General features: G+C 40.6%; 1 protein-coding gene across 3 annotated transcripts in view; it reads left to right on the forward strand.

Moving 5' to 3' along the window:
- Positions 1–4960: 4960 nt before the first annotated feature.
- fgf13a (fibroblast growth factor 13a) overlaps positions 4961–26147 on the forward strand; it is a 112494-nt gene continuing 91307 nt past the window's right edge. Inside the window, exons 1-2 of one of the 3 annotated variants that reach the window (XM_061788273.1) lie at positions 4961–5181; positions 8055–8215. In XM_061788273.1, coding sequence (XP_061644257.1) covers positions 8167–8215 — 49 coding nt within the window. In that variant the 5' untranslated portion in view covers positions 4961–5181; positions 8055–8166. Of the gene's footprint in view, positions 5182–7370; positions 7806–8054; positions 8216–26147 lie in introns of those variants that run through there. The other 2 variants (XM_061788277.1, XM_061788271.1) reach the window with 2 other exon arrangements.

The raw sequence follows: 26147 nt of genomic DNA on the forward strand, positions 1-26147 counted from the left end.
AAGAAAAAATCTGCAAAAAGCCAAATTCGTGAATGACTAGTGGGAATGAGAATGAGGTGCACTTTAGCCTTTTCCCCACAAGAGGAAGCACAAACACCTGCAACATAAACACAGTAAGATGATCAAGCAAATATTTGCATTACTTAACGCGTAAAAAGGCCAATATATTTATATATAGCAACTTTAAAAAAAAAAAAAAAAAAAAACGTTCAAGCATTCCATGATGCTTTGTGGCTAGAGGGCTGAAAATGTGGCTCTGCACTGTTTTGTCCTTTATATTTCATTGAACCCTGAACGGGTCGCAGGCACATACAGACTATTTCATCTTCAATTAACCTAACGTGTATGATTTCAGAATGTGGGAGGAAGCCGGGGTACAACATAATCAACAACAACAATGATAACCACTTTAACAAGCATTAAAAACAATCATTCGAACATCACTATTCCTAATAACCACAACAACTGTGATAACAACCATAACAACAACAACCATAAGAACAACATGATCAGCCGTGCTGCGAGTTGAGCAGCCTAACAACTGACAGTGCAGTTGCACGGATGGATGGAGCTGAGGCCAGCTATTGATTGGCGAACATCTCCTTGAAGTCTCTGTCTTCACTCACTCGCCCCTGGCATCTCGGCTCGGCCGAGGAAGCCATGCCGGGTCCAATTAGATCAGTCTCCACAATAGGGTCACGCACACATAATAGTAATGAAACAAAACGCTCTTCATGCTATCTGAGTGCTTTTGGTGTTTCCGTACAGTGGCACTGTTGCTGGGATTGAGAGGAGTCAGGTTAGGCCAGATCAGAGCTCAGGCTAATCGCCATGGAAACCTGGGGTTATTCGCGGATCCTTAATATCTTTTCCCGCATCGCACTTTATGGAACTCAAACAAGAGCTAAATAAAGTGGGGTGAGCACACAGTGTTAGTGTGAATAAGTCAACACACACGACGCACCACATACACACGCAATCCATGCAGATCAGCTGTCAGGCTGATGAAATTTACACGTGAACCCGCTGCTACGAGCGTAATAAAAACGCAATCTAGGGACGGGCGAAGTCAATTACGGCGGTCGGCGCGGCAGAAATACGAGGCGCTGTTGCCACTTTCGACCCTGACCTCTCTTGGATTTGAAATAACTCGCTGACCCCGTGAGGACCTTTTGGGGACCGAGGTCAGGACGCCACAGAAGACACATGGGAGGAACGAGCCGGTGCAACAATCTGAAATGAGGAGTAGTGTTTAACGAAGTCCATCAGTTTAACGCGCAGGCCTTTGAACCAAACATCCCTCCCGGATTGCTCATTAGCATTTTAGCTCCCCCTTAGCTTCTATCATATTGCCTCACTGCTCTCAGGTTGGATTTACACTGCATGGGTCAAGTGACACAATTTAGTGTTTTTGTTTTCAATTGGCACAATTAAACATGCGGATATGCATCACAGCACCGTGAATAGAAAAAAAACCTCCGCATATTTGCGGTTTGGCATTTGCAAATCTGCTTTGTCCCACTTTTTTGGGGACCTAGCTTCCATTATTTGCTGAAAAACTCACTATTTCTTTGCTGAGGTTAAGCCGTGTCGCACATAAATATATTACTGGGGCACCATTTGGTGTGTCTTTGCGCCAAGCTCCATGTTGAACCAAGGGGAGGAGCTTCATTTAGTCAGGCCGTATTGTACAAGAACTTTTTTTAATAGTAGACAGCAATGCACTACTAGTGTCTAAAAGCGCCTCAACTCACTTTAACATAGGTCCTTGGCACCAAGATGCCGGCAAAGCACTACTTTTGTCCCAATGAAGCTCCTCAACTCACCTCAATATAGTTCCTTGGCACCAACATGCCGCAAGATGGCGGCGATGCACTACTTTTGTCCAAACGAAGCAATGTGAGAAGAATCCGCCCAGGCTCACTAAACGCTCTAATCTTTCAAGTCTGTGCTTATATACTGTATTATTGTTCAGTTCAGTGTTTGTCACTGTATCGTGTTGACGCTTGTGGCGTTACTTACGTGCAGTTTGAGAATGTAAACACAGTCATATCGGATATGCGTCACTTGAAACTAGGTATTTAAAAAAAAAAAAATAAATAAAAATCGGATACGGATGTTAAATTGAAATCGAGCACTTGGACCTGCCATGTAAATTCAGCCCTCCTGCTCCTAAATTGAGCATTGCACTGTATCCGAAACGCTCATCTTATCGGCCATGGCCAGCTTGAACTGGACCTGAACCTGCAATCAGAGGCAGATTAATAACCACACTGGATGCCATTGGGATATTGGTCACACAACAAGCATCCACTTGCTCCCGCGGATGACGTCAGGAGCGATCTCTCTCACAAGCGTCACTTGCCGTGAATATACAAGGTCGGTGTGCAATTGGAAAACTGATTACAAAAGCACACTTTGAAATAAAAGGCTAAGACACATCCTAGACTGACTAAAGAAGGTAACTATTGAACAGGTTTAACATTTACGATTGTCCACCCCAATTGTTTCTCAAGCAGATCAGGAAGGAAATGTCTCTCTTAACACACCACAAACCTGAGGGTAATTGCTCATTGCTGACTTTGATTGCAAGGCAAGGGGCAAAGTAAGGTCAAATTAGGTCTGATTAGCGGTATGTGTGTATCCCGCTTCATTGTGCATATTCATTTAGGATACTTACACAAATATACATTTTAAAGAAAGTCATGGGGAAAAGAATGGTGCACAAAAAAAAAAAAGAATTCTTCCTAAATGCTACCATCCTCAATCTATTTTTTTGGGCATTTCCTTTGCGATAACATCAGCATTTACACGCAATTCTATTATTGTTCATTATCCAATCAAATACAAAACTAATGCTTAGTGATGTTTTTGGAATACCTGCCGTATAATTGCAGCCAGTTTAATGTTTATTATGATAAAATTGAAAGCCTTCCGCAAACTGGTCCCACAAGCTGGAAATGTGCAATTTTCATAGTAAAATGGAGACTTAATATCCTAAATTTGTAATTCAACCCCAGATTAGTTAATTAATAAAGTAGCCTTAATTCCACTATTCAGTGCAGTTAAACAAATAATTTTCTGTGACAATCCACTCATCTTTTTTCAGTCTAATCTTGATTCTTGTTCTGTGTCTGTGACAACAAATAGTCTACCCTCTCTCTCAATTTACAATAATAATCGGATCTGCACAAAAGTTGCTCAGCTATCATCATAATCATTAGTATTTAGTGGCAAAAAAAAAAAAGACTGTCCCTTTGGGGGTCCGGAGGTGGAAAAGTGCCCCACCCCCCGAGGCCTCGTTTGGTTGGGCAACAATTGGAGCAACCCTAGGGACTTGGGGGGGGGGAAACATGAAACAAAGACAGGAAAGCCTCCTTCGTTGGATCTTATTTGCTGTTCTTTTTTACTTTTATTTGCTCATCTTTATTACTTGTATGCTGGAACTGTAAACCAGACTGTATTTCCACTGAGTGGAGAAGTGTCGGCTTGTGATGTCACGCATCAGAGCAGCCAGAACTAGGCTACAGGGCGACACTTTAAACTGGCCCGACGGGGCGATGCCTTTCTTGCAAAGGGCAAAGGGGGCCACAGGCCACGGACACTGAGTGAACGCAACCCAGTGACATTTCTGCATCTAACTGACCCCCACCCCCTCCACGCTCTCCTGACTCACTGCCAGCACCAGGCTGGTCATTCACTCCACTCGTCAGACCCTCAAATGTTATAGACTGAACTCCCGTGATGTCGCACCTCTTTAAATCGTTGGCTTTTACAGCATTTTGACTGGTCTTGCAAGACCCACAGAATATTGTGTTATGTGACAATATCAGCACCAAACTAACCAAAAGAAAGAGTAGACTCTTTTCATTTACCAGAAAGATTTTTTTTCTACCTCTTTCCCTTCTTTAGTAATCAGCCATAGAACATGGGTTGGTTTCACCAAAAACACCTGTTTTTGATCAAAAAGCAGAGAAAATTAGCTCATTTGTGAAAAGAAACTTCAAGCAGAACAGAAATGTTAACGCACATTTTTTTCTTCTTCTGTGACACGCCAAACTATATAACAGAGACTGAGGAAGGGCTTTTCATGGCAAATACTCTGTTTATACCAAACATATACAAGTACATACTCTTTTCGAGTATGAAGTCACTAAACTTGTCCGACTTCCAATATGTTGGCATTTTTCTCTCTCATAGCCAACGTGGTAAGCCGTGATTCACCGCCTAATCTTTAGCACCTCAAAAGCTAAGTTTATCGCAAATCCAAAGCGATGCAACACCGCCATCTACAGCCATCTGTTAGTCACTACAGTGGTTTACAAACCTGAATTTTACAGACAAGCTGGGCGGGACCACACCTACCTGTGGAAAAACGTACTTGACAAATATATACGTCGGGGGCAGTAAACGGTTGGCTTCCACTTGACGAATATAAACGTCCATGGCAGTGGATGAGTTATTATAGCTGGCATCAATATTAGTTAATAAATATTTTAAAAATACATAGATTTTAAATGATTAACTAGATAGTACATGTTATTTGTCTTCTAAGATTATGGGAGCTTCTTGAAACTTTCAAGAATAATTGTTCTGTACTACATTCAGAACCATGTTGACTTTGGATAAAACCAGACACCAGATTCTGGACAGTTCAAAATCATACACTGTTACTTATCAGCTTTCCTGTCACTTCACAAATGTCCTATCAAGTAATTAGAATAAAATCAACAAATATGCTCTGCAGAATCCGATTTATGACTACGGCTGCAATTGTTTCAAGAGTGGTAGCGAAGTCACTAATTGAAAGTGAGCAAAGAGGCCATAGAGGTTGCCTCAAACATCTCAGCGAGATTAGAGCATGAGGAAAAGTTTGAAAGGCGTCCAGTTTCTTCTAAAAATAGCCAGCATAAAGATCGTGTGACCCTCAAGGCTGCAGGTCTTTTTTTCTTGGCGGCCGCTGGGTGCGGAACACCTTCAAGGCCAAGACGGGACAAATAAACCCTGCGATAGCCTGAGAGGAGATGATTAATAAAGATACTCCTCATAATAAGCACACTTAACGTTTATGTTAATGTTATATGTTATGTTTGTGTGGAAATAATCAGGATTTTTTTCCACTGCCTTGCTCCATGTTGTGAATGTGAGGAAAAGGATGCTGCACCTCTTTTAGGGCTAAAGGTAAGCATGGACTGGTGCTTTTATTTTGTGTGAGGCCTCTTTAAAAGGTTACATGTTAGTCAACAGTCACACATGGCATGGGCATTATTGCATTGTATTGCCAGATTTTTTTATTTGGATTTTCTTATTTACAAATGAATTTAATGACCATTAAGCAAAATGACATGCACATTAAACACCAGCACGACAGGTACATATTTTATCTGCAAGCCAATTCAGTATGATTCCAAGATTGGACTTGTTTGTTGTCATTTGCTCACTTAACCACTCAAATCTTTACAAAAAAAAACACTGACTGGACATTTTATTAGGTAAACCCACCCAATGTAGAAGAGCTTTCAGTATGATGTCGTTGTTCTTTCCTACTGCAATAATAATAATAATAATAATAAAAATGAGTAGCTGTGATTGGCTGGCGACCAGTTCATGGTGTACCCCGCCTCTCGCCCGAAAATAGCTGGGATAGGCTCCAGCACGCCCGTGACCCTATTGAGAATAAATCGGGTCAGTTCTTGGACCCCTCCTGTTCAGTCTGTATATGCTACCTTTTGTTCAAATTCTTCAGAACCTTAATGTTGACTACCATAGCTATGCAGATGACACACAGAGATATCTAGCAGTGTCTCAAGATGAGTACAGTTCAATTGAGGTGTTGTGTCACTGTCTAAAACAGATAGATAACTGGATGAGCCAAACCTTTCTTCAATTAAACCGCAACAACACTGATAAATTGTTTTTGGCAATAAAGAAAAGAGGATTGCTGTGAGTAAATACCTGCAGTCACTCTCTTTAAAAAGCAAAGCCCAAGACCAAAACCTTGGTGTATTGATAGATTCCGACCTGTCTTTCAACTGTCATATCAACTCAATTACTAAAACTGCCTTCTACCATCTGAAGAACATATCCGGAGTGAAGGCTTGCATGTGCCAAGCAGAGCAGGAGAAGCTCATCCATTCTTTTTATATCAAGTAGACTTGACTATTGTAAAGGTCTTCTGACTGGACTCCCCAAAAAGAGCATTAAACAGATGCAGCTCATTCAGGATGCTGTAGCTCGGGTTCTGACCAGAACAAAGAGGTCAGAGCATATTACTCCAATTCTAAAGTCTCTCCACTGGCTCCCAGACAGCTTTAGAATAGATTTTAAAGTTCTGCTACTGGTCTATAAATCACTAAATGGTTTAGGTCCTGAATACATGAAATAAATGCTAATGGAATATAAAACCAGTAGGGCTCTGAGATCGACAGACTCAGGGCAAATAGTGGAGTCCAAAGCGAACATGTTGAAGCAGCATTTAGCTATTATGCTGCACACAAATGGAATAAGTTGCTAACAGAAGTGACGTCAGCCCCAAGTGTGAATGTTTTTAAGTCCTGGTTAAAAACTCTTTTTTATTCTTTTTAGAGCATTTCCACTTTTAAATATTTATTGCACTGTACGCCGTTTTAATTGCACTTTTATTTTCTCTCTCTTTGTTTTAAATGTTTTTTTTTTCTTTTAAAAAGAAAAATGCTTTTAATCATGTGAAGCACATTGAGTTACATTGTGTATGAAATGTGCTATGTATATAAATAAGTTTACTTTGCTTTTGCTGTGCTACTACTAATATAATAATAAAGCTTTGTTCTCCATTTTTATCAACAACAATAATAATACTAATAATAATACAATTGATACAAAAATAAAGGCCTTGTTTTTTTTATATACAGTCCAGTAAATTAGATTCTACTGGTGTCCAAAATATATTTTGCCAAATGGTAACCAAAATATTAGGAACACCTCTCAGTATACACTCCAACACCACTGCAACCTATACAACCATAATCATGTTTTCACTACTACTAATATAAAGTAAAATGAATGAGAACATTGAAGTCTGGATTTACAAAAATAAATAAAATAAAAAATTTGGGGATGCACTGGATCTCATTGAAATGTGCATGTGTCCCTAATATTGTGACCAGTGAGTGTATGACACACACGCGCGCATACACACACACACACACACACACACACACACCCATCTATGCATTCAATCGCATCATGTACGTCACGTGATCACCGCGGAAGCGAAAATGCGCAAAGAGCGCCACGGCCAGACGCAGCATCTCGACACCAGCTCTCGAAAAAGACCACATTTGCCATATCCACGAAAATACGATTTAAAAAAAATAATTAAAAAAAATGTTTTATTTTATTTATTTTTTCCATTTTAAAGCAACACGGATGGGAGCGAGCCAATCGGCGCGTGCGTGACGTGGGAGCGCGCTGTGGTTGCGTGTCCTGTTGATTGTGACCGAAGGGGAGAAAAAGCTCAGACAGACAAGCTCGAGAAGCTCCACTGACAAGAAGCCACACTGGATGGCCTCGCTCCAGCGCTTTGTTTGTACATAGACCCCCGTTTTTCTCCTTTTGGGACTGCTTTTTATTTATTTTTTAAATATATATATATATATATATATTTTTTTTTTTTTTAAGCGTCATTTGTTTCTGCACAGTCTCTCACCGTACTGCGCGTCGTTGTCCCCTCTCGCTTGCGTCTATGCAACCTAACAGCATTGATGGTGGGAGCGTGTGCTTTTATCCACGTGCATTGATGTAGCACGCAGCGAGGACGAGATAAGGTAGGATCGAGCGGAAACGCACACGTTCACAATTGCGATTTGTGCAGACGTGCGTGTGCGTGGCATATGGTCCACGTAGCATCCTCACGCTGTTTGTTTTCACTGCTAGAACCCCCCCCCCCCTTCCACGCGCACACACGAGCGAGAGGGACCATTGTCTCAGTCCTCATTGCTCCCCGATTGCGCGTGGAAAAGCAAAAAGGGGGTAAAATGCAATTCGGGTGACTCTCTGCCCCCTCTCCCATACAGAGCCCTTATCTCAGCACCTGGAAGCCTGCGGGAGGATTTGATTGAGGACAAAGCAGCCATCAACATAAGGATTCTTGTCGAAATCGGGAATTACGCATCCAAACTGGGATCTATGAGCGGAAAAGTGGCGAAGCCTAAAGAAGACAAGGATGCTTCCAAGGGTAAGAGGCGAAATCCATTTCATTTGGCCTTGCTCGGAATGCCTTATTAACAGCCCGACTTCAATAATAACAATAATAATAATAATTGTAATAACAGAAATGAGGGTTGTTCATTCATTCCCCCCTGCATGGTGCACCGGGTCACTGTGAGCAATGATGGTGAGCAGTTGTCAGCATGTGGACGCAGCAGGCCCACATTGTGCACGATGAGCTTTTGTTTTGGCGATTGCAATGCCGCAACCAATCATAGCACACATGCAGATTGTAAAAAGAAAAAGAAAAAGGATGCAAGCAGAAAGGTGGAGACGTGTGCTATCAAATCCATTCTGTCTTCTCCTGGCATCCTGTTGACTTGCACGAATGTCTTCTAGGAAAAAAAAACAACAAAAACATACATTTGAACTTTCTTTTTGCTACCAATTGACAAAGGTGGCGTGGCTGTTTATCGCCATGGCGACACGGTGTAGTCAAGGTTACCGGAGAGACCAGTACAGGTATACTTCGCGTACACACACAAGCATACAGCCGTATGGACAGTTTGACACACCAGTGTTTCTTCCCACTAATTCAATTGCACGCTTACACTGGAAAGTATGAAATGTGTGCTACAGATCAATATACGCTTGACGGGCTTAATTAAGCACAGGTGCTGCAAGTTGTTTCACTTGACTCACTTCACTTGAGCCTGTTTTCAAAAAGGCGTTAGGGCCATATACGAGATTGGCGAAGAACTACGATTCAAAATGGGTATTATTATATTCGTCCATCCATTTTCTGTGGCGCTTCTCCTCATTAGGTTTGCAGGTGAGCTGGAGTCTATCACAGCTGACTTTGGGCACAGGCAGGGTACACCATGGACGGGTCTTTTGTTTTTTTTTTTGCATCACAGACTAGTTTTGCGTAAAGATATTTTGTCAGATAAACAAATGGTTAAAAATACATTTCACTATTACATCGAATGCAGTTGTTGTAATAAACGGGAGCGCCGCGCTTGCTTCTCTCTAATGAGCCGGTGCCATCTTGGGCTAATCTTATTTTTCTTTCAAAAATTTGCTAGGGATTCTCTTTTAATGCCTGGTATTTGGGCTCCATGTGCCATAGCAGTATCGATGGCTTCATTGGCTCATTTGCAAGCTGTCGTGATATATTATGCGGAGCGGGTTTAGTGCGTGCGAGTCAGCTAGCAATAAACCCGTAGAACTGCAGATACTGTCTCCCTAAATACAGCTTTCTTTTTGTTAAAAGTTGTAGACTCTTCTTCTGTCTCATTATCTGGCCCGTTCCCGTCTTTGAAGAAGCTCTCAAACATGTTACTATATAGATTTTTTTTTTCTACACATTTTTGCTACTTGCTTGTGGGCTTAGGTTTGCTTAAACAAACTACAATTCTTTTCTGGAAAAAAAAGGGAGGAGGTTTAATGACATTTCAAATTAAACATCGACAGCTTCAATCTTTTCTGTGAGTCAACAAGTTTGACATTCTGCCAAAGTCGCTAAATTGTTGCTAGCCATGCAGCCGCTCGCCAGGGACTGAGCTGCAGCGGCAGTTACAGTTCCTGTCCCTTACCTAATATGTTCTGTGTGGGAACCCTAATAATCGCGTCCTATATTTTAGAATTGTTCCTGCATTTAATTATTATAATAAAATAAAATAAAAAAAGAAACAGTTTTGAACAGAAGTCACGGCAAAATTGTGGCAGTCTTTCCTGGGCCACATAAACTGAAGCGGAGGGTCGGATCTGGCCCGAAGGCCTTGAGTTTGATACCTGTGCTATAGACTGTGTGTCTTTTTCTAAAATTAAATGTAATTTAATTATCATAATTATGAATGTGACATTATTATCATTGAATAGCATACGGGGTCACATGCTTAAGTGACCAAGTATATCTATTTTTGAAGCTACTGTCCTACCTTTATGTTAATGAGTATAACCTTTACTGTCTAATCCGATTGCATGGATGACCTACCAACTTGATGTGTTCTCTATTTGCCTCAATTACTGGAAGAGGTCCTTGAGCAACACACTGAAGATTTTAATTGTTCCTGATGAACCGTTTGGCAACAGTAGCCACCAATACTCAACGTGCGTATGTGTGTGTGTGTGTGTGTGAAAAGTGTAAAGTGAAACTATATCCATACTTATATCGAAAAGCATCTTTAAAAAAAAATAAGGGTATATTACCCTTTGCTTAGTTCGTGACACTTGGAAACACTCAACTTTGAAATGTGCGTCTGTTGTTTTGTGCTGACAACGGAGTGAGAGAAATGCGCTGGCAAAATTGATTCCGAGATTAACCTCAAGAGCAGCTTTCCTTCTTAAACTCCCCCTCCAAATCAATGGCCGCTGTGAATGGCTGACTCACTCAAGTTCTGTAGCATGGACCGATCCCAAACACGTCTTCATCTTTACACAAGAACACAGTGCAAAAAACACAGGAAGATCCACATGAGGGCTCTGCATAAAAAGAAAAAAAAATGCGTGGAATTGTTTGTTGATTATTGGGGGAAAAAAAAAAAAAAGAGCAACATGACACACAGACAAGTTGCATCAATGCGACCTCTGCTATGGCATCCATTTCGATGGTTTTTATTGACGACAACGGACATCAGAAACTACTATATCATTATTTGAATTTTGGGCGAATAATCACACATCTGTGGGTCAACGTTAGCATTAGCATACCTGAAAGCCTGTTAAGAGTGCACTGCTGCTGAAGCCGTGCTCCACACACCATCGTCCAAATTTGAGCATTTAAACCTTTACATCAAAAAAATGATCCTGAACAATTATCCTGTTGTGTGGGGTGTATTAACAATGATTTTTGTTCCCCAACAAAATTTGCATCGTTGGTGAATAGCATCTTATTGTCACAGATGTAACGGCGAATGAAGAATGCACATCACCCAAAAAAGAAAGAAACTGTAAGCGAGACCCGAAATTGCCGAAATTCTCACACGTTTCCTCGCTTTGTGGTAGTCTGCTTCTTCCTTGACAATCACACCATGTTTTTCTGGTTCAATGGAAAAATAACAGTGCGGTATACTGTAAGTGAAGCCTCAAAAACCCATACAGGATCGCAATTTTTCCGTTGGAGGGCGTTGGTAGACATGAGGTGTTCAATCTTTTTGGTGTGCGGCGAAGTGTCGCCGACAGTAATGTTTTTCAAAATGGTCCACGTCAGTCGCGTTCTGCTGCGACGCTCGGTGTGCGGCGGGTCTTACATGCGTGTTTTTGGAATGTGGTTTTTGGACGTCTGAGAACCCGGAGAAAATCCACACAAGTGTGGCGAGAACATGCAAACTCCAGAGAGGAAGGCCGGAACCCAGATTTGAACCCTATACCTTAGAACTGTGATGCAGTCCCCGGTAAAATTTGATAATTTTTTACAGCTGTTGGGAATCACTGCTCTGCAGATATATCATTCGGAAAAAGTTATGTCACATAATTATTCATTGTGCTCATCAAAATATGAGCCAATATAATGTGCGTGCCGGGAGTAAAGCTGACTAATTTTACCCAAACACCTTTTACGTGACACACGTGTTGTTCAAGTGTCTAATCCAGAGTTTAACAAAGTTAACGTTGTGCCCTTTTAGTGAGAGTAATGTAATTTCTTCCGTGCGGGTCATCCAGTCAAGGCCACGCCGCTCCTCCTCCTTTTCTTCCCTCTCGGCCGACACACGCAGGGTGGCGGATGTGTCGAAGCATCGGCGTGGATATCAACACCAGTGATTCACGTTGTGTTAGGTTCCTCGCTGTCCTTGTGAAGCTAACGCAGGGCGACAAAGTGATGTGTCGATCCATGACGCACGCACTCCCTTGGCTCTGCGGCGCTTTCGCTCCTGAGCCGGAAAAGTCTTGATAGATCGACTCTCGTTTTGCACAACGAGTATTAAACATAAGAACAGCTCCGTCTTAACTGGCTGGCCTGATGACACAAGTAAAGATCTTTTTATTTTATTTTTATTTTTTTTCCACTGACAATCTTGCTGATGTGGCAAAAGTACTCACACCCTGTACGTCAGTACAGATACAGTGGATATTGTGGAAAAGTCTAAACACCCCTCTTCAAATGCTCGTTTTTTTTTTTTTTTTTTATATATAAAAAGAATGACAGGAAGATAATGCATTTCAAAACTTTTCCCCACCATTAATGTGACTTACAACCCGGACGTCTCAACTGAGAAAAAGAAGAAAAAATAAAAAATCCTTTCAAGACGGGAAGTAAAAATAAACAACTGATATAATGTGGTTGCACCAGCTGCACCCTCTTATAACTGAGATGTGGCATTCAGAATGAACCAATGACATTCAAACTCGACCTGCCACTGTTAAAAATGCCTCTGATTAAACCTGAATAATATTCAGATGTTCTAGTGGGCTTTTTCTGACATTTCTGCCTGTTATTTGAAACTGTTTATCCACGACAGCCCCAGTTTCAGATGAAAAAAAAAACCCAGTCCAATAATGGCCAAAAAGTTCAGCCTTGGTTTTGTCTGACCATAACATATTTTTCCACGATTTTGTTCTAGGTAATAGGCCACATTAATGGTGGAAAAAGTTACTTCACACCACACTGCATTCTTGCCCAATGGACTGTGAGTATCAGTCGATTTGCACTGCCGATCATAACGCAGGCATATTATCATTCACAAGTCAATCAATAAATGCCCAGTGAGGACGCGTGGAACTGCTTCATGATTTAATTGAATCATTGCACTGAAGTTAGCACTCAAATGCAACATAGATTCCGCGACACATCCACGAGACATGTTCCGGTGAGAGTGATGCGGATTGGTTCCCTGTCAAAATTCTGTCCCGTTACTGATGTAGATTGGGCCGCAGCGCCCGGAGCAAAGTGACTCGCCTCGCATCAGAGATGTGCCACTCTCCATCGCGGCATCGCGTGCGGATCCGTGTTTGGAAGTGTTGAGGGCTCGTCCTCGCTTCTGGTGTCAGCTCGGGTTTGGGAGTGACGCTGGTGTCATGTGATTTGTGCTTTAGCATTTTGTTTTTGAAGGAGAAGGATGGAAAAGCTTTGTTTAATCCTTGCATAATGTGAGTGTCAAATTGACCCGTTTTGACATTTGACTGCAATAAAAATAGCTTAAATGTTTTTTTTTTTGTGTGTTAAAATTGAATAACCTTTCTTGAAATTAATTATTTGTGTACACTGAGGCAGTTCCGGCTCAAATTTAACCCGCGTCTACTAAAATGGATTTTAGATTTACCAGTGTTCATTAAATCAAGCAAAATTGTGGGAATATTGAAACTGTACATGCTATAAATGTGTGTGTGTGTGTGTGTGTGTTTTTTATTATTATTTTTTTTATGGACAGTGGTAAAAAGAGGAAGCTTGAAAGAGTCCTGAAAACTGTCCGAGTTTCCACCATTTGAACAAAAGCCCGCAGGTCTCAAAACATGGAAGGAGTAAAACAACATAAGAATGATCGTATAGGCTAATACTACCGATAGTTATCCAAAAACAAGTGGAGTAAAACAAAATACAATTTCCCTTTTCTGTGAAGCATTGATTAGGGATTAATAATTGAATTTCATTGTAATTTTTTAAATTTACGAATTTAAGTTTTTTCAATTTCAATTTCATGTTGAAAAGATCTGGCGTTCATAATTTGAAATGCACAATTATTATGAGTACAGTTGACCTGGGTCAAAATTGACCGTCACACTACACTTCCACGTGTGCATGGAAAATGAGCAGTATGTTTATAATTATGACATCATGTTCACATTCGAAAAAGACCCCTCATCGTCAATTATTGTACCTTCAGATGCCAAATGCAGAATCCTTAATAACACGATGTCATTGATCACATGTTCCATAAGAGGCGAGCAGTTCTATAACCAGTGCTCCTCTTTGCATTATGCGATAATAGAAAAGCTCACTGTGTATTCCTTTTGTTTAATTTGTTTAATAGCTGATAATCTTCCCCAAAGTGCCACTTAGTCTATTGTCTACCGCTCTCTATGCATTTTTGCTGTCTATATTTAGAAATGTATAATACCACCTACCATTCTCATGCAGACAATACCCATGTGTACCTCCCACTGAAGCTACGTATGTGTCCTGTTTTTATCTCAGCACAGAAGCACTGATGGTGTAACAATCCTGCATGGCTGGCGCTAACTTTTCTTCTTTTAAATTGAAGTTGCTCTAAAACAGCTGGGGCTGTCAAGTTCTTGCATGGGTACCATATTTCTTCTCCTGTGGCGATATCATTTCATGCCAATGTGTCATGATTTTTGCTTGTTAAATATTTCCAAATCACATTTTCAGTTCAGCATTTCACGTGGCGATCAGTAAATATTTCTCTGTAGAGGAAACTGTCACGTTTATTGGTTAGGTCCAAGCGGGTAAAACATCCGAAGCCGGAAGCCAACCATTTACTGCCGCCGACGAGGTTTTTAAACCACTTTAATAACTAACAGCAGCGTTGCATCAATTTGGATTTGAGATCAGCACAGCTTTTTAGTAGAAGATAAAGATTAGGCGGTGAATCTCTGTTTGTCACGTCGATTACGAGGGATAGAAATGCCAACACGTTTGAAGTCGGACATGTTTAGGAACCTATGTATGTATGTATTTGTATGTTACAAACAGTATGTGTCGCCGTAGGTAGTAGAGCTTAAGAGCGTAAGAAAGTGCGTGACGCGGTCATGACAAAAAAAGAAAATAAATGACGCAGTTCATGGAGTAAATGAGGAACACAATATAAAAAAAAGCCACTGATGTTCAACTCGAGCTATGCGTCAACGTCGCTCACGGCGTGTTTCTTACGTGTACCTCTCTAAATAGATTATTAGTTGCCATAAAAAAGTCCCTTTTTAGTCTTTGATGTTTTGCAGTATGAGGTGTCACAAAAGCTAAAGAATTCAAGTGTCAAAGTCCCTGTTGTGCTTGACATCTTTCTTTTCACAAAAACCTGTTTTGTCTGCTTTCTTGTTCAGAAACCGACTCGTGTTCTAATGCTGGTTACTAAAGAATGGAAAAAGCTTGAAACAAAAATGTTTTTTCTCTGGTGAAGAAGAGTGTTGACGCATTCTTTTGTGAGGTTCAGTGGTTATATTGTCACAGAACACAATAATCTGCGTGTGTTGACATATTACTCAAATGCTGTAAAATGGCTATTGGTGAATGAGTTAATAAAGAAAAGTAGCATTGTTAAATATTCATATTGATTAATTTTGTAACAAACACCCCAAAAAAACAATGGAAATGATTTTTAATGTCGAAATTAGCAGGCATTTGGAAAGTGTTTTCCCAAGTGTTTAATGAATCTATATAATGTATGAGTACTGAAATAAATTACTATTTCTACCATATTCTACTTTGAGATGTATATGTATTTTAAAATCTTTCCATCCTCAGAATTGCATCAGCGTTGGTTTTTTTTTTCTATTGCAATTTGTATTTGTTTTTGTTACGTCACCTCTGCCAGTGTTTTTTGTTTTTTTTTGCCCTCAAAGCCCCTAAACACTTGAATATTCTAGTGCATTAGTCAGCGTGCGGCTCTAATCCGCAGAGTTTCCGAGGTGAACGGCTTTTGGGAGCTCAGCGGCCGTCGCATGCAGTTGGCACTGATATTCTGTGGCCACACAACTCGCAAAAACAATTGCCCGGGTTTCTTGTACTGTGAGTGACCCTGTTCGCTACCTCGCATCCTGCTCTGGTTTTCACTCACAGACCCGCTGACGGTTTGAATCTAATGTAAAAGCATCTGGCCGTGCGCCGACGGGCTCTCGTACTGACAACAGCACTGACGCGATCGCGCGTCGGCGCCATGTCAAAAAAACAGAGCAGCTAACACTGTGTTGATGTTTAGGATCGAATATTATTGTACTTACTGATCCATCAAACTAGTTTGTTTGTTTTCAGAGTGAATAATCAATCTTATGTATACACAAAAGTTCTCATCAGAATAATGGCGTTGTTTAGAACTCCACATAGGTAACCGATTAGTACCTCAGGGATTTGGATTATGGAAAATGTTACTTTCAGAAAAGAACTCGGTCGTGCAGCGGTAGTTAATCCCGTCTAAATATCATCCTCATAATTGTGGCGGTGTGTCTCACACGCCCCCAATAACAATAATGCATTCATTCAACAGAAGATGAAATTGTTCAGATCGCTGATCTGTTCCTCTGGAATGCTAAAATCGTGGAGCCAACTTGGCTCAGCACTTTAATGGACAAGGATGAATATGTGAGTACATTACTGGCTTAATATCTCTTTTTTAAAAAAAAAAAAAAAAAGAAGATGTTTCTGTTGAAGCCACGAGGAGGCCACCTCCACAGAACTGCGAGGAATTGGAGTACTGTCACGTGGAATTATTGTGATTTAACATGAGTGAGTTGAAAAAAATAGATGTTCTGTGATCGGGACAATACTGGTGAAATATTCTTACATGGCCAAGTCAAGGTCTCACACTTAGACTATGTTGTGTGCAAAGGTTTTACAGCATGCTGATTTCTACATTTTAAAATCCCACCCAGGATTAATAGTTGCTGTGGACATGAACTAATTAAAGTTGGTGAAAACTATAAAGGGGATTAAGGCGAAGTAGGAAAGCAAGGCGATAAGGCAGGACCAGGCCTAATAAACAGGGGTTACAGGCTGGAACTGAGCAAGCCAGGGAGGCCACGGGTCCTCCGTAGCGCAAATGATTGTTTCTGCTTTGAGTCCAAGGCGGATTAGTGATTGCTCCCGAACTTTCAAGCCGGAAACTCTGAATTCAAGGTTCACCAAATGGTCACCGCCAGATCTTCTCAAATCGTGCTGTTTACTTTAATCTACTATTTATTTAGTTTAAAAAATAAAATAAAATGAAAACACTGCATCTACTCGCCTACGGGGGCTGCCATTTTTACGTCTTTGTGTTTCCAAAAGTTGCGAGAATGTGACATGAATCTGCCCCTCCTTCCGGCGACAGGGAGGAAGTGACGTCACTGTGTAACTACTAGCTTAGTTTGTTAAAAATTTATTTTTAGGAACTACAACTGTGTCAGGCTGTCACTATCCAAGGTAAGTTACTGATATTTTTATCTTAACTCCTAGTTTTCCCCATTACCTTCAGTTCATCATTTAGCATTTAGCTGACAAAAAGTTGACATTAGAACAAATATTAGCTTGAGAAGTTAATGAAACACGGCAACTAGATGGTAGTAAACCGTCAAGAGGTTCCTGCGTTAATGTTGTTGTGACACGAAAACGAGCTACGTTGGGGCTTTCATTGACTATTTCGGCTTACCATAATTGCATTAGTTATTCTAGTCAAAGACTGTCAATGCGCCACTCGCATGCCGCATTTCAAGGGAATGAGAGAAGACGCTTCGATTGGACAGAATTGAAGTCGTCTGTGATGACGCCCACACCAGAGCACACGTCCCACTTTTAAATGCACTGGGCTACGCTGGTTCACGAAATTAGCAACACCAGGTCTAACCCACCTCCTCGCGGTGTTACTCCAAGCGCAGGGCTGGATTTAAGCCAGTCACGCAAATAGAGCCCTATATGTTACAGAAGGTTGCTGTGTAGTACTCTCTATCCAAGAGTTGAACCTAGACCTCCTAAAATAAAGAACTAACTGACCACAACATTAAAATACCAGCCTCTTGCTTGGTCATGGTCATGCAGTAAAAACTACTTGTGTAAGACTCGGTCGCACGAATAAACAAATATGAGAACCCAAGAATACCTGGTTTAAAAAATACATGGGAACATAACCTAAAACCGACTTGGAAGGGTACTGCTTAGGTCAAATAGTTGAGTGCCTTTATGTGTTTTGGTAGGTGAGACTGCAAAGTTTGTCGGATAAGAAGTTCAAGACGATCAAAAGTAAGCAATTTGAAAAGATGTCCGTTAATTAAGGCACTAAGTGACCCCCATACCTTCAGCGACGGGCCACGCTCCCTGGAGGTTAATACTATTGACTGCATCGATCTGTGGGGCGCTCTCTCAAAGAGGCTGCTTCATTAGGACTGACATGTGGACATGTGGATGCCAGAAATTACTGCCAATGTCTAGCTGTCTAACAGGTGAAGATGGGGTGACATTCATGAAATATAAGGGATTATTCAGTAATTCAGTCATAACTGACATTTGTAGTAATACTCAAGAAGTTGTATTCATTTTTCACTATACACAAAACAATGGCAGCTAATTTGAAGACGAATGCATCAGAAAGTAGATTCATGTCCTAGTTATTGTCTAGAGTGGCCAGAGCTCTTTGTATTGGTTTCTTCTTGAAGTGGAATACGGAAGATGATATATCGCGGAAAGCCATTAGCACCATTCTGCAGGGAAAGCTAAGCCATTCAGCGCTGATGAGAAGAAGGAAAGATGGAAGGGTAATGCTGCCCTAGTGACATATTCAAGGCAGAGAGGATGAAAGACGAAATGGCAGAAGGTTGGTATCCCAGCATATGGAACCCGGAGGTACTGTATTAGATATCCTCTCAAATAAAACGCAGCGGCCATCTTTTCATGCATGTTTAAAACGTTTTCAGTGTGGCATTGCTTTCTATTTGGGGAACATTTGAAACAACGCTGAAGAAATACACTGTGCAGACGATTGCTAAATATAGCAGCGATCCTTCAACAGTCCCCGAAGCCAATTTGAGTCTAGAGAAGGCTGAACATCACGGCTGCGCCTGGCTGTTTCTCATCAGGGAGACGTCATTTACATAATGAGGTGCTGCCACGGCAACCACGGCATCACGCTAAGACATGCTCGCAGCCCGAGAGACACCCTCCGTATGGAAAGACACACTTGATTAGGAAATAAAGGGTGGGAGAGCAGCTGTAAATGAGCTGTCCTCTGGGGTGGGTCTTTGGTATTCTGCTATGATGCTCCATGAACTTATCATAACCCTAATTTACAATCTATGACAGTCTTTGGTTGAATGTGGCGTTTTACCAAGCATCATGCTTATATATGCTACGATACATTCTCTTCACAGATTTTCAGTTTACTTTAAGACACGTTGCAGTGAAATTGCGCTATAGCGAAAATCCTTGCATAATTGACAGATATGTTTAAAATGGCCTAGACGTTGCGACAAAGCACTACTTTTGGCTAAATGAAACTCCTCAGCCCACTTCAATCTAGTTCCTCGGTACCAAGATGCCATAAATTGGTGGCAAAGCACACGTTTTGTCGAAATGAAACTCCTCAATTCATTTCTAGTGAATTTGCAAATGCCGAGTTCATTTTACTGATAATCAGGCCAAATTAAAGTATTTATTTTCCCCGCTTCCAAGCAAAGTCATCAAAGGCTCGATTTTCGGATCGCTCTAAAACATTATTCTGGAGTGTAAAGAGTGATTTTTCTCCCCCAGTCTGCTCAGAAAACACTCGGGGCTGACAGTCTTTAATGTTAAACCGGTTTAATATTTACATTCACAAATCCTCGACATGAAAAGGCACAATGCCTAATTAGGAAGCGACTTGAAATGTGTCCAATGTTGCCGAACACAATTAGAGGAACAGTTGGTTGTGTTGAGTATTTGTATAACGCAAGCCCCAAGTCGTTCAACACAATGACAATGCCATGATGACTGGAAAAGATGACCGTTATTTCTATTATTACTCTTCCTTCTTGCTATTGTCCAGCAGTCCGGATGCCCGGTGGCACCAAGCTGCCTCTCCCAGGTTAATCTTTGTACTACAACAGTGATCTGATTAGTTTGTTGGTGGAGCTACTGTTGTGCATGTGTAGTGAGACCATCTGCAAGGTAACTTTAGTGTCGGATGGCGCAGAAATAAAAGTTTGTGTCGCTGTAGTCTGTACGCTGTCAGATCCAGTCACTTATACAAGGATCTTTACGATATTTGTGACTATGATTACTATTAGTAAAGTCGCACTTTAAATGAAGTTTCACAAGCTCGGTCCGAGTGTTTTCATTTTCTACCCTTACAAACTTTTGGTTTTGTCACATGTCATCAGAGATTGTCCGTGGTGAGCGAGCGCACGGTTTTCAGCATGATGAGGAGGGACAGGTCGTTGCCTACACTGCAGTATGGGGTGAGGGGGCTATGACGGCGAGAGGGTGAAAAGCGAAAGGACAAACAGTGCGAGAGAGAGAGAGACAGAGAGAGAGAGAGAGAGAGAAAGCGAGTTGTGATCTAATAGTATTCCATAACAGCAGAAATGACGAGCATAAAGAATATGAACGCCGCTTTAGGCCAAATGAAAAGGTTGCCTGCAATGACAAGAAAGCACTTCAGCTGTAGTTAAAGGTTACCATTGAAAATTAAGACAGGGACAATGTTCAAATTCTTCTGTTCTGTCGGTCCCTTAATTTGACTTTTTTGACACCACAGTAGGGGGGCACGGTGGCCTGCTCCTTTGCATGGAGGCCTCAGAGTTCAGACTTGGAATTTGCCTGTTCTCCCCTTGCTTGCCTGGGTTTTCTCCAATAGATAGGGTTAAGAATCATCTGGTTGTTGATGATGTAGATAGATAGATAGATAGATAGATAGATAGATAGATAGATAGATAGATAGACCGACAGACAGACAGACAGACAATGTGTTACCACAGGTAATTTAAACTGGGACCTTTTGTAAAAACAAAGCTTGAACTTTTTGGCCATTATTCCAAAAAGTAGGCTTTACAGTAACACATGGTGGTGATAGAATCTTTTTTTTTAATGTATTTATTTTTATTCAGATAGACTTGGATAAGGTGGAGGGAATCAGTCAGTCAGTTTCAATAAGAGTTGCATGGTTAATTCTGAACACACCCACGTCATAGGAGGGTGTGCACGTTTGTCCAACCACATAAGCTCTAGTGTTTATTTTTATTTCCCTTCTCAAATAATTTCATTTTTCTTCTGTCTAGGTCGGGTATAGGTCACATTAATGCTGGAAAAGGTTTTTAAATGTCGCTGTAGTCCTTATCTTGTTCTGATTTAAAAAAATAAAATATTTTTTAATATCACAAAAACCTGGCATTTGAACAGGGGTGTGTAGACTTTTTATATCCACTGTTTGTGTGTGTGTTCTCTGTCATGGCATAGAAGGATTGCAGATCTCGCTGTAATTGGCTGAATGCGAAACGAAGTCATCTGCAGTTTGTTTATAGCTCCGATTGCTGCCATGTTTGCCTGCCATGACGCCACCGCTCTGAATTGCAGATGTCATATTTATTCATACGTGGTAGTTTACTTTTCGTGTGTCCCCATCATGGGGCGGTGATAGAACGGAAACAATGATTCACTGCCAGTTTCAATTTGTCTTGCTTGAGTATACCGATTTAAGAGTGTACCTTGCATAAAGGGCAAGTACAAAAACATCGCATGGAAAAATGATGACTTCATCATCTGCTTAAATGCCACCATAGCATAGACTGATGAGAGATTGTTAACAGAAGTAGGAAGTTCATTATATCAATTAAAAACAGGCGTTCCTTGAGCTGTTTCTCACTGGAGTCGGCACAGTGATCTGTAAATAGACACCATTTATAGCCTTAATATTGATTCAATACTTGGGATGTTTTCCATTTGTCAACTGTGACAGTTGGATGAGTGGCGGTGCAGGCGGGATGATATGATAATCTTGAAATGACAGCAGATATTTTTGTGTCAGTGGGGGATTGAGAGGAAGTGCTTCTTGTGCCGTATATTGTATCTGCAAATGTGCATGCATGTTTTGGCCTATGGCAAACCAAAAGCCATTTATCAACAACACCCAGAAACGCCGCCGGCTTCTCTGGGCCCGAGCTCATCTAAGATGGACTGATGCAAAGTGGAAAAGTGTTCTGTGGTCCGATGAGTCCACATTTCAAATTGTTTTTGGAAATTGTGGACGTAGTGTCCTCCGGGCCAAAGAGGAAAAGAACCATCCGGGCTGTTATGGACGCAAAGTTCAAAAGCCAGCACCTGTGAGGGTATGGGGCTGTGTTAGTGCCAATGGCATGGGTAATTTACACATCTGTGAAGGCACCATTAATGCTGAAAGGTACATACAGGTTTTGGAGAAACATATGCTGCCATCCAAGCAACGTCTTTTTCATGGACGCCCGTGCTTATTTCAGCAAGACAATGCTAAACCACATTCTGCACGTGTTACAACAGCGTGACTTCGTAGTAAAATAAGTCCAATACTGGCCTGCCTGTAGTCCAGACCTGTCTCCCATTGAAAATGTGTGGCACATTATGAAGTGTAAAATATGACAACGGAGACCCCGGACTGTTGAACAGCTGAAGCTGTACATCAAGCAAGAATGGGAAACAATTCCACTTAGAAAGCTCCAACAATTAGTGTCCCCAGTTCCCAAATGTTTATTGAATGTTGTTCAAAGAAAAGGTGATGTAACAGTGGTAAACATGACCCTGTCCCAGATTTTTTGGAGCGTGTTGCAGCCATAAAATTCTAAGTTAATGATTATTTGCTAAAAACAATACATTTGATCAGTTTGAACATTAAATATCTTGTCTTTGTAGTGTATTCAATTAAATATAGGTCGAACATGATTTGCAAATCATTGTATTCTGTTATTATTTATGTTTAACACAACGTCCCAACTTCATTGGAATTGGGGTTTTAAATTGGCCGCATAATTTAATCACAATCTGGCAATAGTCAGTTTCTAATGGATTTACATTTGAAGTTGAGTTACTAACTTGGTCATGCAACAAATTAAACTTGTAAGTCAAGGTACCACTATACCTGCAGCAGAAAGCAGCCACACAATAACATTATGTAATCCTTCCCACGTCTGGCTTAATGCATTTGAAATGTAATATTCACATGGCGGCATGAATAATAAAAGGAACTGTGATTCTTCACATCTATTGCAACAAAAATCACAGCCTTTGTGCTTGTGGCTTCACTGAAGACGTACAATATGAACTCGTCATTTGAAATGTTAAACCAACTCCATTTCATGCACATCTTTTATTAGATGGGCCAGCAGAGAATCAAAGTTAACATGTTTTTTAGGGTTGTATGAGCAGATTGTGTGTAGGCCGTCCTCACACTTGTACCGCAATTAGTCATCACAGTCGTTTAATAGATGCACTTATGCGCCTCCTTCCTCGTGAAAGTAAAACAATGATTTCTATTTGTGTCTTGACATCTCACTCTTTTTCTTTCTTAGCTTGACCTTATTTTAAAAATCTAAAACTCATAAGGAACATCTGTGAACCTCTCCAGACTCTTATTAATCCTCTCGACACTCCTATTAACCTCTACCACTCTACCAGACTCTTATAAATACTTTCTATACTCTTAAAAAAGTTTGAAACTTCTAAACATACAATAATCCAAAGTAGTATTGTACACTATTTACATTGTGTTGTTGTTTTACAATGTTGATGATTTACAATGTTGATTTTACCACAAAAGAATTACAACATACACTCAAAATCCTGCCATATGATGAATTATGTGTGCTATGAATATGAAAAAACAAATCCCCACTGCATTGAATCCGCAATAGGTGAACCGCAATATAGCGAGGGAACACTGTACTTGAGTACTCATTTTATAGACTTGGCAAGTTTTTTTTAATCATTCAAATTTCGTAGGTTTTTTAACCACTTTCTTCTCTGTGGTGTGTAAAATTTAGCGGACATTTATTTAGAGTATTCCCAATTCGCCCAGATGGCTTCGACTCCACCTTCCCAAAAGTTACAGTACATGTCAGGCTGGTGGCATCGTTGTCGTAGTATCGGAGCATCTTTTTTTTTTCAATTCAAAGTACCGAACACATCGCCGACTTGCCGCATCTAAACGTAAAAAAAAAAAAAATTTGTGCTCCGCTTGGGTGACTAACGTGACAAACACCCCTGCAATATTATGCACAAATATTGATGTCACATTATAAATGTATTCACTCGTGGATTGTAAGGGAGGATGGTTGCTTTTTGCGTTTGCTGCTGACTCCTGTGAAATTGCTCAGTGTTCAACAGCGTGTGTGTCTGTGTGTAGAAATGTGTGTGGGTGAGTGCATGCTCAGTGCTCCATGCTGTAAAAGCTTTGAGGGACAGATGGCAACTCGGGCTCAGTGTGACTTGGGCTACCGGTCCTCTTGTCTTTGGCTGCATGTCTCCATCCTGTCTTGGCTGCAGCATCACAGCATTAACAAATCCACCCAGCCACACAGTGCTCACAAACACAAACACAGTGTCTTCTGGACCAATATCTGGCTCCTCTCTTTTTTATTTTTATTTTTATTTTTTTAACCTTGCAGGATAACTGGGCTGGATAGCCTTTAAGCCCTACCTTCTGCTTCCACCTGACCAATGCTCAAATTCAAACCAACATACTAATGACTGAGACACTGAACACGCCCAGCAGTTTTTTTTTTTCATTTCCACTTAATGGCAGCACATCAAACTCATATATATATATATATATATATATATATATATATATATGTTCGCATACAGTATGTCATATTGTAGATAATAGGGAACCTGTGCTACCAGCATATACCATGCAACTAAAAGCTATGTGTTCTTCCAAAAAATGACTATTATATCGGGCCTTTTCTCCCAAAGACAGTGACCCAACTTAAGTTTTTGAGCTGTCGTTCCCCCAAATTTTTTTGATTTTACTTGCCAGGAAGAATTTGAGATCGAGCACTCGATGGTGGCAGTGAACTCAACTTCACAGCAAGCAGTTCTTTGGCAGATAGTGACCCACACAGCTTTGGCTTCCGCTAACTTAACGCTAACACACAATGCAAAACACCATAGACAGGCTTAACGATTAGCATCGATAGTCGGGTTGTTATAACCCCTCAAGCAACAGACATTTGAACACAAACGATGCATCAACACATGTAGACAGACGATATAACAGTACTCACAGGCATATATTCTTTATACTCTGAAAAAAAAACAACCTATATTTGACTCACTCACTCACAGTATTGTGACTGTTTTCATCGTTTGTGTCGTAATTACTTTTTTACACAATTGAGACTAGTGGCCAATTAGGTCACACTGCATTTAATTGATCATGATGCACAAACTATTTAATTCTTTATATTCTATTTAATTTTTGGGAGGCTGGAAAGGATTAATGGCAATTCTATTCATTTCATTGGGAAAAGATGATGAGATTCAAGAGTTTTCAGTTAAGAGCATGGTCATGGAACAAATTAAACTTGGAAACTAGGAAAGGAACACATAGTCGTGTAATGAACTAAATCTAATGCTATCAACACATGACAACAGATTAACAACAAGGCCCTACCTGCTACACACACTGCATGTCAGTGTGTGTTTGTAGCATTATGACAAGTTAAAATTGTGGAAGATGAGTCACTTGTATGAAGTGTCCTTGTGACACTCTTCTATCACAAAGCTTTTTGAATATATTTACATGAAACAGCAAATTTATTCCCTTCTAAGCTGATGAGAGTATGCAAAATGTCCTTTTAAGGGGAACGGAGGACAAAAATTGCAATTAATTATGAGCAATCAAGCGATTAACGCGTGTTAACGTGTTTTTCAGCTCTATTGATGGCACAGTAACACTCGAACTAATCAGTAGAGAATAACCTTTAGCGAGCTTATTATTTATCTAATGCGCTTTGAGGCATGTTTTATGAAATAGTATTAGCGCGATAGGCACGTTGGGCCCATTTTTGATGTATTTATTCAGCCACACAAAACGGGAGAAATAATAGACACAACTGTCAGTATGATACAGTGGAATAAGAAACATACAGTGTTGCTACATAAAAACCTCCCTGGGACTGTCACATAGAAATGGGCAACATTTTTATTCCGTACCACTCCCTTGTAATCCTACACGCATTAGCTCAACTGTTTAGCCCTGACTTAATAACTCAGCGATAATTATCCACCGACTGCAAACCAAATTAATGAATGATGCAGTAGAAAAATTTGTGCAGCGTAAATCTCGCCCTATCGATCTTCAAGTGGAGGGAGA

The sequence above is a fragment of the Phyllopteryx taeniolatus genome, chromosome 10, assembly GCF_024500385.1.
Source record: "Phyllopteryx taeniolatus isolate TA_2022b chromosome 10, UOR_Ptae_1.2, whole genome shotgun sequence".
NCBI classification, from domain to species: Eukaryota; Metazoa; Chordata; class Actinopteri; order Syngnathiformes; family Syngnathidae; genus Phyllopteryx; species Phyllopteryx taeniolatus.